This window comes from Oncorhynchus clarkii, chromosome 9 (assembly GCF_045791955.1).
Source record: "Oncorhynchus clarkii lewisi isolate Uvic-CL-2024 chromosome 9, UVic_Ocla_1.0, whole genome shotgun sequence".
NCBI lineage: Eukaryota > Metazoa > Chordata > Actinopteri > Salmoniformes > Salmonidae > Oncorhynchus > Oncorhynchus clarkii.
The window spans coordinates 14,849,209-14,861,182 of record NC_092155.1 but is presented as its reverse complement, the minus strand read 5'-3'; the positions used below and the strand labels follow the sequence as shown (position 1 = coordinate 14,861,182).

The following is an 11,974-nucleotide window of genomic DNA, read 5'->3' as shown; positions in this document are numbered from 1 at the left end:
TATTGTCCCCAGCACAAGGTGAACCTGTGTAATGATCAAGCTGTTAAATCAGCTTCTTGATATACCATCTGTCAGGTGGATAGATTAGAAATGCTCAATAACAGGAATGTAAACACATTTGTGCCAATATTTTATGTTGAGAAATAAGCTTTTGTGGGTATGGAAAATGTCTGGGATTTTTTATTTTAGCTCATGAAACATGGAACCAACACTTTACATATGTCTTATTAGCCACATATTAGGCCTTAATTCAATGTTTTCTTATTCAAACATTATAATGTAGTAATAGCCAATCATTAATAACCTCATTGTTAGTCATAAAGGCATACTGTATGCATATTTAATAAAGAGCAAGATACACAAGAAACAGACTCTTAGTATGCTGTCTCAATGTGTAACTAAACACACAATACTTTAAATTCGAATGACCATTACCAATAGGTATTAAAGTATATAGTTTTCTCCATATGTATTTGGACAGTGATGCTTAAAGTTTCCTTTGTATTTGCCAATGATTCAGTAAGGTAGAGTTTGTTTATGTAGATGTTGATGCATTATACGTGTTTGTATAGGGGCTGTGACTAGTCGACACCTTATGTAAACCTTTTCTCTCATTTCCTTGGAACACCAATGTGACAACACTGATATGACAAGATATGATTCCCAAGAAGTCCTTTATGGCCACATGTCCTGAAGTGGTCATTATGATTTAAACACATCTGAAGGGAACACATCTGAAGGTACCATGCGTTTAGTTCCACTTTGAGACAGAATACTAAGAGTCTGCTTATTGTGTAACTTGCTCTTAATTCAACAAAAAATATGTCTTCATTATGGCTAACAACACTAAGGATTAGCCAGTAACACATGACTTATGTTTTCAATAGGAACATTTTTATTTAAGCCTAATATATGTCCAGCAACACATAATAAAGGCCTTATAAGCTGCTTGTAAACACATTTATTAACTCAAAAATAGTGGCTAATATGTGTACCTTAAAATAAAGTCTTGCCTGAACAGGTAACACCTTATTTTACGTTACACAGATCAGCCAGTGTGCATATATAATTAGCTATTTAGGCCTTTATTATGTCTTAATAGCCAAATATTAGGCCTTGATTAAGTGTTTACTTACAAATATTATTCATGTATTACTGACCTATTTTATTTGTTTACAGTATTTGCACCAAGTGATAGAAAACAATACAGATAAAAACCAATTATAACAAAACAAAGGTGTGTGGGTGTGGTTGGAAGCCCAAGATTTGATATGAAAACCACAACACACAAAAACAATATACAATCAATATATAAGTACAAAAAACAACAAGTTTGTTAAAACAGATAACTAAATTATAATTCATTATAAATGTATGAATGAATTGAACAAAACATTAAAACTGTGTTTTGTTTAAATGTGTGTGTGCATGCGAGTGTGAGAGTTAGGCTATATGGAGGAGATTACTGAGTAGTGTGGTTCATCAGGCTGACCCCCAGTCTTCATGGAGGAGATTACTGAGTAGTTTGGTTCATCAGGCTGACCCCCAGTCTTCATGGAGGAGATTACTGAGTAGTTTGGTTCATCAGGCTGACCCCCAGTCTTCATGGAGGAGATTACTGAGTAGTTTGGTTCATCAGGCTGACCCCCAGTCTTCATGGAGGAGATTACTGAGTAGTTTGGTTCATCAGGCTGACCCCCAGTCTTCATGTGTTAGATTACTGAGTAGTTTGGTTCATCAGGCTGACCCCCAGTCTTCATGGAGGAGATTACTGAGTAGTTTGGTTCATCAGGCTGACCCCCAGTCTTCATGGAGGAGATTACTGAGTAGTTTGGTTCATCAGGCTGACCCCCAGTCTTCATGGAGGAGATTACTGAGTAGTTTGGTTCATCAGGCTGACCCCAGTCTTCATGGAGGAGATTACTGAGTAGTTTGGTTCATCAGGCTGACCCCCAGTCTTCATGTGTTAGATTACTGAGTAGTTTGGTTCATCAGGCTGACCCCCAGTCTTCATGGAGGAGATTACTGAGTAGTGTGGTTCATCAGGCTGACCCCCAGTCTTCATGGAGGAGATTACTGAGTAGTGTGGTTCTTCAGGCTGACCCCAGTCTTCATGGAGGAGATTACTGAGTAGTTTGGTTCATCAGGCTGACCCCCAGTCTTCATGGAGGAGATTACTGAGTAGTTTGGTTCATCAGGCTGACCCCCAGTCTTCATGGAGGAGATTACTGAGTAGTTTGGTTCATCAGGCTGACCCCCAGTCTTCATGGAGGAGATTACTGAGTAGTTTGGTTCATCAGGCTGACCCCCAGTCTTCATGGAGGAGATTACTGAGTAGTGTGGTTCTTCAGGCTGACCCCCAGTCTTCATGGAGGAGATTACTAAGTAGTTTGGTTCATCAGGCTGACCCCCAGTCTTCATGGAGGAGATTACTGAGTAGTTTGGTTCATCAGGCTGACTCCCAGTCTTCATGGAGGAGATTACTGAGTAGTTTGGTTCATCAGGCTGACTCCCAGTCTTCATGGAGGAGATTACTGAGTAGTCTGCTTCATCAGGCTGACCCCCAGTCTTCACTTTAAGTTATTGAGGGATGATGATGTGAAGATAACAACTTCAGAGTATGGTACCGCTATATATCTGATAGATAATTGACTATGTGAGGTATGGCAGAGGGGTGGGTGAAGGTTATCACAGTGTCATGTGTTATATAGATGGATTTCAGAATTATCCTGGAAGAATCCATTGAAGGGTTTAGCTAAACTGTCTGGGAGGTGTGAGTATTTGTAGATAAAAGTGGATAATTGGTGTACATTAATGTCATAAATACACAACATATTGAGTTTCTTCTTGAGTGGCTAATATGTATACCTTAAAATAAAGTGTTACCTGAAGTCATGCTGAACATTTTCCATGGCTTGAGTGCGGAATCCTGTGAAATGTTTCTGTATAATGACTCAAAAGTGACATTTGTTAATGTACGTTAATGTACGATAAAGAGATTTCATGATAGAGTTAATAGTTATTTTGTCCTTTAAAAAAATCAGGAAGCTGTTCAGCAAGTGTAAAATGTACACTGTAATTATCAAAAGTTTTCATATCATATTTTCAGAAATATAAACTTTACCACAGGACTGTCTCCTGATCTGCATTGTCCCACGTGCAACTAGAATGGTAGATCAGAATAACATTATTCATGCTGATTATGATGTACAGTTAAGACAATTATTGAACCAGATTACAATATTGCTATATTCGCAAGTGTCTTTTATACAGATTAGTACGATATTCACGATTGTATTGTGTGCTTTGAATGTTAAATTGAACACATATTATTATTATTATTATCATCAGTATATTTTATTGTTTTATTGAAAGGAAAAAAGAGAGATAGAGCATTGGTAGGAGAGTTTTGGGCCAGATTCGAACCCATACTAACTGGCAGCAGTAAATAAACCACTAGACCACCCCAGGCCACTGAACACAAAATGTTGACAGTGGGACACTTCCAGAGAAAATGTAGGATGTGTGGAAGCTCATATAAGTCAATCGCCTTTGGCTTTATCTTCATAGAAACTCTGCTCAGTCATCATCTCATCTCCACCAGTGCTGGCCGTGTCTTATCATGGGGCTTCGTTGTGACATTTTAGTTTTGCTGTTGTTTCCTCTGCTTTCCCAGGGGAATGTGACCCCGTTCACAAATTGCCCTCAGTTCTTTGTGAATGGGGTCCATCCCACGGTTCTCAGAGATCTTATGAACAACAATCGCTACCAGCAGATATGCCAGTGTCTCATGGACCAGAAAAACCAAGTAATTTACTACTATGCCACGCTCTACGATACCAATAATAAGATTCCTGTGTATTCTGCCTACACGCTTCAACATTCAACCGTTTCCCGAGAGAACCCTTGGTATGTCGAACCTCAGGTAAGCATACCCATTTTTTTCCCGGACATGAATAGCATTTCATTTCAAGCTGTACATTCTTGGGGAACTGTTTACTTAACAAGGTATACATAAGGCCCTGATGAGTGTTGCAGATTAATTCATAACAACTTTCATAACGTGTTTATTCAACTTCATTCAAAAGGAGCTTTCCAACTGGATCTTTGTACAAAGTACATTTGTTTTTTTACTGCCACCGTACCCCACCCTCTGACACATGTAACAGGCTGGAAGCAGCACAGGGCTAGCAAAAAGTGGCAGTGCATTAACTGTTGTGAATCCTCTCTCGTGATCTCTGTGTGACAGGATGCCACTGGGTAAACATTCCTTGGAATCATCATGAAATATCGTTAAACTATTTACTTTTCTTAGACGATATCCAGGAGAAGGTGGTTTGAAGTGAACGCAGTACCTGGCTTACAGTGAATTCTGGAGCACCAACTTAGTTTAGGCATACAGTATATTATCTGCCAAGACAAAAACATGTTTTTATGGTACATTGGGAAGTTGGGTACTGTGGTTGAAAAATAGAAGTTTCTGTTGAACAATGGATAAATAAAGATCTGCATGAAGGGACATTTATTTAGAAAACTGAATGAATGATGTTGAATAAATGTTTTTTGAAGGTTGGCATGAATGAAACTGCAATATCCATAAAGGTGTCAATGTTTTGAGTATAAAGCTTCAAGTAAATTGCTACCATAATGCCTATATTTTCCCAAACATATGTTGTGTATTCACCAACAAGCTGCACAAACAGAAGAAATGTATACATTTTGAAAATATATATATTATACATCTTTTTAAAGTTTATCACACAAATCTCTGTAAATTTTAACTTCCTCATGAATTTCCATTTACCAAAGATATCCACAGACTGATAAGACTGGTAATAAAATGTGTTGCTCATAACCAATGACATTCCTTGACTCACAGCTCGATGGTGGTAGAGACCTCTGCATGGGCGCACAGAAACCCTCAACCATAAACTGGGGTCAACACCAGGCCCTGAATAGCGACTATTGGGGACCAGTCTACGATAAGGGCCACCTCTACCCAGTCTACCACACCTCCACATATTTATCCATGCTAGCCACCTCTACCCTGACCAACGCAGCCCCACAAGGCTCAAGCTTCAACAGGGGCGGATGGAAGACACATGAAAGGAACCTGGTTAGCCTACTGCAAAAATGCTCAAAGGTCTATGTAGTCACTGGTGTAGTGCCTGATAACATAGCGATAGGTAATGGTGTCAGAGTGGCTAAGTTCTACTGGAGTGCATACTGTTGTGTTATTATAAATGGAATTAAGGAGTCTAAAGGGTACGTAGGTCCTGATAACAACGACATAGTGTTAACACTGACTGTGCAAGAACTGGAGAAAGAACTCAGCATATTATATGGTTCAACTTTCTCTGTGTTCCAAGGCGGATGCTAACGCTAAGTAAGCTAGCTAATGCTAATTAAATCTTGAACAACACTAGTATTGCAACAATTACACATTTTACTGTTTTTAACACATGAAAATTGTATTTTTGTTAAATAAAATACCAATTGTTCTTCGTAATTACGGTATATGTATCTCCAGTAGAAGTGCATTGGCTGATTTAGGTAATTACAAGAATGACCAATTAATTCATATTTAAAACAAAAACAAAATTGAGAAATATGTGATTTTGAATGATTAATCATAACTATTGAATTATCTATCACATCATCATTCCTTCATATTTCTGTCAAGATACTATTGGCTAGAATGTACCTTTCCACATTATTGCGTAATTTGACAATTAAACGGGACCACTATTTGACCATATAGGCCCAAGTAGAATGTAAATACAATTAATTTGCATACTGTTTTAGTACAAGTTCAGCAAATGTTACAATGAAGGAATTGGAGTCAGGCTGAAAAAGAAAAGTCTTCATAGCTTCAATACCACCATCATGTGGAATGTTTATGTATTACAACTCAAAAGTCACTTACCGCCATCATGTGGAAGGTTTATGTATTACAACTCAAAATCAAAAGTTACTAACAGAATATGACTAACAGGAGAATCAAGACATGCAATGATATAAATCGTACTGCTTTTGTCCATTAGAAAGGAAGGAAGTTGTTCATCAAGCAATGTAACAAACAATCAACAGTTAGAGTATCAATGTTAGCTTTAATATACCATCTGACGTTTATTCTAAACCTGTGTAATCACAATGGATTAAATAGTGATCGGATTTGCATCGTTGTTCCAGGGTGAGAAAAGTGGGAGGACATCATCCTCATAACAGGGTCCATTGGTAAATGACTGTGCTGTCTTCTGGAATAAAGAAAGTCACCTTCCTTTCCTCATGAGATAGATAGATCCACATAGATACCCACTTTCTCTTGAATATCTTTGGAAAGGACATGCTCTTCTTCATCCACGACTTCAAGCCTGTCCCCGTTGGACAGACCGATTACCCAGAAGCCATTGGCAGAGCTGAGAACCAACTGTCCGTTCCTGTTAGCTGTTACACTGGTAACATCAAGTGCCCAGTCTTTCATTCTCCTTCATACTCACCAGAGGAGGCTGGTGGGAGGAGCTATAGGAGGACAGGCTCATTGTAATGGCGGAAATGGTATCAATGGAACGGTATCAAACATATGTAAACAACATGTTTGACTCCGTTACATTGATTCTATTCCCGCCATTGCAATGAGCCCGTCCTCCTGTAGCTCCTGATGTGTTTGACGCCATTCCATTGATTCCATTCCAGTCAATATGTGTGTGTAACCTTTATTTAACTAGGCAAGTCAGTAAGAACAAATTCTTATTTACAATGACAGCATACGGCCGGTTGTGATACAGCCTGGATTCAAACCAGGGTGTCTAGTGATGCCTCAGGCACTGAGATGCAGTGCTTTAGACGACTTCACCACTCGGGAGTCCAGTATAATGGCCTGTCCTCCTATATCTCCTCCAACTAGCCTCCTAAGAAACACACCTCCCAGTAGGTCCTTCAAGCACGGACCCTATTGCCCCAACAGGTAAGGATTTTCATGAAGAAAAAACTATATAAAAGTAAATCAGTCTCTGTGGTGCTTCATCTATCCAGCATTCTGTTTTCCCATCTTCTATCCGCAGTTTAGGGTGAGCTGTCTTTATGTAAAGTATAATATCCAGCTTTATGTGTTCACTGACCCAGTTACTACTCCTTGTGTCCACACCTTCAGCAAAGCCTGTATTAGTGCTTAACACTAACAGTGAAATATGTTAATGTCTAAAATGTAAGAAACAATTTTATGTGAGACTGTGATGAAGGATATGGGGTGCTAGCAGTGATTGTGGTCAGTAAACCCATCGAATATGATGTTTGGTAATTGCGTAGTTACTACTACGATAACATATTTTTTTAAATCTATTAACATGTACAAATTACTAGAAAGTAATTCCCCATGAATACGTTTTTTTGGGGAAAAGTGTTTTTATCATTATTTTGTTGCAATGTTTTCATAAACCATGTACAATATTTGATTGCCCCCCACCCCTCCCCTCATGTTGATGTCGGTCACTGTGTGGTTCTGGTACCGTTTATAACCGTAATTTTTGCTTATAATTCGATCTGCGGACCTAGAACTAGCATCTCTGTTTTGTCCAAGTTTAAAAGTAAATAATTTTCCACCATCCACTTCCTTATGTCTGAAACACAGGCTTCCAGGGAGGGCAATTTTTGGGCTTCACCATGTTTTTCGAAATCTACAGCTGTGTACCATCTGTATAGCAGGGAAAGTTAACATTATGTTTCCGAATGACATCATCAAGAGGTAAAATACACAGTGAAAACAATAGTGGTCCTAAAATGGAACCTTCAGGAACACCGACATTTACAGTAGATTTATCAGAGCACAAACCATCTACAGAGACAAACTGATATCTTTCCGACAGATAGGATCTAACCAGGTCAGAACCTCAGACTGTTTCATCTCACATCTTTGGTGCCGACATGGATAACAATGTCCATATACTCTCTACACCTGCCAGTTTTAGCCTTATCCAGCACCATCTTCAGTTTAGCCTTAACGTCGGTAGCCCTGCCCCCTGGTAAACAGTGTATGATCGCTGGATGATTATTTTTAAGTCTAATACTGCGGTAATGGAGTCGCCAATGACAAGGGTTTTCAATTTGTCAGAGCTAATGGTGGGAGGCTTCGGCGTCTCAGACCCCGTAACGGGTGGAAGAGAGACCAGAGAAGGCTCTGCCTCTGACTCCGACTCATTGCTTAATGGGGAGAACCGGTTGAACATTTCTGCCAGCTGAATGAGCGACACCGGTTGAGCATTCCTACAGCCATTCCCTCCAGAAGCCATGAGAATATTGTCCGGCTGCGGGGACTGTGCGAGGGGATTTATACTACTATCTGTACTTATTGGTGGCACAGATGCTGTTTCATCCTTTCCTACACTTAAATTTCCCTCGCCTAACAATTGTGTCTGAAGCTAGACTTGCAGCACGGCTATCCTCACCGTAAGGCGATCATTCTCCTGTATATTATGAGTTCAGCAATTAGAAGGCATAATGTTTAATGTTACTACTTAGCTTCGGCTGGTGGAGGTCCTGTAGAACCATGTCCAGATAAAGCGTCCGGCGTACTGTGTACTTCAGCTTGTGTCCTCAGAAGTGACTACACCACAGCAATGTTTTTACTATTTTGACCAGAAAGGTGATGTGTAACCTTTCTTGGAATATACAGCATTACTAGTTATTGTTTATGGCCTAATAATTACTTCTGGGGATTATGTAGATTACCTTTTTGATTACATTTAGTTACATTTAACTGGTTTTAACCTATAACCACAATACCTGTGTTCTCGCTCTCTTTCTGTGTGTTCTCCTGTATGCAGCTCTGTCTGGCCTATGTCTCTCTATTGTCGTGGAAATTTCCTGTATTACCAAATCATGAGAGAGCAAAAGACACACAAGTCAGAGTTATCATAAAGTCCATCTTTGATTATATGAGCTTCATCACAACCCTGTGACTCTCAGATCAATTCAGTGTCTATAAATTAATTCTCTGAGAGTGTCAACATATTGGCAACTGAGGTCCTTTATAGCAAAGATCCACCCCCCTAGTCGACATAACAAATAACCGATCTTAAGAACGTTATACAAAGAAAGACTTTACTTCAGAGAGGAGTATCCCATAGCTAGACAGCATTGGCTATAAATTATAGTTCAGTTTGGTCTCCTAAACGAAGCTCTTATCTCGTTCTTGGTACCACTTAGGACCCAGACATTACTTCATCCAATGACATATATCAAATACACCCCCTCCTGGACAAGCTTACAGAGAGAAGTGACTGGCACACAGACATTGTGGAGCCACCTAACTGGTTCCCCATTAATCACACCATCCCTTCACATGCTTTAGGAATAGTTTACAGACACATTCACAGATAAGACTAACCCGACCTCTCCCCTCTCTGGGCCAAAGTAACTTTGCCCACATAAGCATGCTTATGAAAATGAATAAAACATCTTATTTATAAATGTTACCTAAAGGTTTCTGATTCTGCCACGACATTATGTAGATGCAGAATAATATCAGTTCATTTACAATTGTTTTGAAAACACACACACATCTATTTACTTACTCCTACATCTAGTTTTTTCTGAAGAAGAAATTCCGTAAGTCCATCTTCTATAAGTTGGAAAAACAATGTTAACTCCGCTCTCCAGCTTTGTTTAGCTGCAGCCTCTGGCGTAAAAACAGAAGTCCAAATTCTCGAGGTATGGTTGATTAGACTGATCAATCCCATTCGGTGCACAGTGTGAATGTATGTAGGTGTGTGTACAGTGTGTACATATATAGATATACTTTCAACCTACTTTTGATAGTTGTAGTAGTAGAATTCCCAAGGTGCAATTTAGAAATGTGTTAGTGCAGATTTCCTCTTCTTATATCAGTCAATAACCAGGTTTCCATCCAACCATTTCATGTGGATGAATTACCTGACACAGGAAAAATCAGGCTGATGGAAACAGGAAATGCCGGTACAATTTTATAAATGTACACAGACAATTTGTTCGTTCAACATGGAGTGTAGGTAAATCATGCATACTTTTATAACTGAAAATGCACAATTATTTGTGTAGAACTAACAGTGAAATACGACAGATTCAAGATTCTGTCTTACAAACAGAAGTCCGAACTTTCGCAGTATGGTAGCTTAATGTATCGTAGTTGCATGGTAAGAAACGAGAAAAAAACATCTCAATCAAAACAGTCTAACCTATAGCAGAGCGCTTTTGACACTCCCACTCCTTCCACACGCCCACCACTTTCCTTTCGACACACCCACTCGCCCATACTCCAGTTGCCATATTGGGATGTAGTTACCCCCTTCCGTATTCATTGCAGTGTGTAATGCAGTGTAGACTAGTTTGTTTTACAACATCCCAGCAGGGCAAAGGACTCGGGGCTGAGACAAAATCATTCAGGGCGGAAGGCCCGAAAGCCAGAGTCTGGTGACATCAATGGTGCCTGTCAAGAAAATAAAATGTATATATATAAGTTTTATATACGTAATTTAGATGTATAATTTAGATAAATGCTCAATTTCCGTTGGGGAGGTGGCTTGTGATGATTGTTCGACAAGAAAGCTCAAGGCCCTGAAGTCCTGTCTGGTGTGTCTCACCTCTTACTGTGAGACTCACCTGGAGCATCATCAGAGAGTGGTGAATCTGAAGAGACACAAGCTGATCGACCCAGCGGAGAACCTGGAGGACAGAATGAGTAAGAAGCACGAAAGACTCCTGGAGCTGTTCTGTAGGACTGACCAGATGTGTGTGTGTTTTGTTCCCCCCGAGACAGACCACAAGTCTCATGATACTGTGCCCATTGAAGACATGGGAGCACACCAGAAGGTGAGATTTGTTGAAACCACACAGTTAACATTTATTTTTCTGCAAAAACTGTTTATTAAATTGATTTATTTCAATATTGTCTGTCTATAGGGTGAGCTTGCGGCCGCTAAAGCAGAGGTTGAAAAGATGGTCCAGGTCAGACAGAAGAAGGTGGATGAAATCAAACACTCAGTGGAGATCAGTAGGGTAAGTCTTTAGAAATGTCATCATAAAAAAATAATATCACCAATTCACAATGTCAATGTAATCAATGGGAAAATGGGTATAACAATTTAATCAGTTAATAAATAGTGTGTAAACATCTTTCCATTACATCAGAAAAGTACAAACAAAGATATTGAGGACAGTGAGAATCTCTTCACCAATCTGTCGCGTTCGGTTGAAGAAAGACGAACCAATCTAAAGCAGGTGATGGAGGCGATGCAAACAGCAGCAGAGAAAAGGGCTGAAGGGCTCGTCAATGACCTGGAGCAGGAAATCACTGAGTTACAGAGGAGAAGCACTGAGCTGGAGCAGCTCTCACACACTGAGGATCACCTCCACTTCCTACAGGCCAGTATCACTCTCAGTGGTTGATGTCAATGTATCAGAAGACTGCTATACATATCTTCATGTAAATAGCTTTCTGATCTCCTTTGCTGTATACTTACCTGGCCCTACGTGCCCCTCCACTCACCAAGGACTGGTCTGAGATCTGTGTGTACTCTGATCTGTGTGTTGGGACAGTGAGGAGGGCCTTGTCCATCAAAGTGGAGATATTCAAGAGAGTATTGAAAACACTTACAGACTTACAGTGTTGTTTGTAGTGTAATTGTTGAAAATAACTTTTACCTTAACTTCTGAATGTCAAGCAAGCTTGATCAATATCATTTTTTTTCAGAACTGAAGAGAATGAAAGGGTTCAAAGGTGAGAGGATACATTCTTGAACAACTACATTTAAATCAGATTATTGATTGTACTCAGCCATGAAAATAATAATTTTCAATTTCTTTCCACAGAGGACGTCACCCTGGAATTGAAAAGTCAGTGGCTATGTCTATCTGATGGTGGCAAACGTCTCAAAGGCACAAAAAACGCCCAGGTCTTATCCAACAACCCAGAGAGGTTTGACATCTACACCATAGTCTT

General features: G+C 39.6%; 2 protein-coding genes across 2 annotated transcripts; both read left to right on the top strand.

Annotated features, from left to right (window-relative positions):
- Positions 1-3,670: 3,670 nt before the first annotated feature.
- Positions 3,671-5,474, top strand: LOC139415950 (endonuclease domain-containing 1 protein-like). The gene is made up of 2 exons (XM_071164142.1): positions 3,671-3,925; positions 4,880-5,474. Exons 1-2 carry the CDS (start codon positions 3,752-3,754, stop codon positions 5,378-5,380), a joined length of 675 nt encoding a protein of 224 aa, XP_071020243.1. The 5' UTR covers positions 3,671-3,751; the 3' UTR covers positions 5,381-5,474.
- A 5,038-nt stretch (positions 5,475-10,512) lies between these two features.
- Positions 10,513-11,421, top strand: LOC139417463 (tripartite motif-containing protein 29-like). Its single transcript, XM_071166748.1, has 3 exons — positions 10,513-10,845; positions 10,936-11,031; positions 11,164-11,421. Exons 1-3 carry the CDS (start codon positions 10,513-10,515, stop codon positions 11,419-11,421), a joined length of 687 nt encoding a protein of 228 aa, XP_071022849.1.
- The last annotated feature ends 553 nt before the right edge of the window (positions 11,422-11,974 follow it).

Bases quoted from the DNA above. Each gene is read 5' to 3' on its own strand.
- LOC139415950 (XM_071164142.1), top strand. From the start codon at position 3,752: ATGAACAACAATCGCTACCAGCAGATATGCCAGTGTCTCATGGACCAG. The intron at 3,926-4,879 runs GTAAGCATACCC...CTTGACTCACAG, and splicing joins CTTGGTATGTCGAACCTCAG to CTCGATGGTGGTAGAGACCT.
- LOC139417463 (XM_071166748.1), top strand. From the start codon at position 10,513: ATGTATAATTTAGATAAATGCTCAATTTCCGTTGGGGAGGTGGCTTGT. The intron at 10,846-10,935 runs GTGAGATTTGTT...GTCTGTCTATAG, and splicing joins ACATGGGAGCACACCAGAAG to GGTGAGCTTGCGGCCGCTAA. The intron at 11,032-11,163 runs GTAAGTCTTTAG...CCATTACATCAG, and splicing joins ACTCAGTGGAGATCAGTAGG to AAAAGTACAAACAAAGATAT.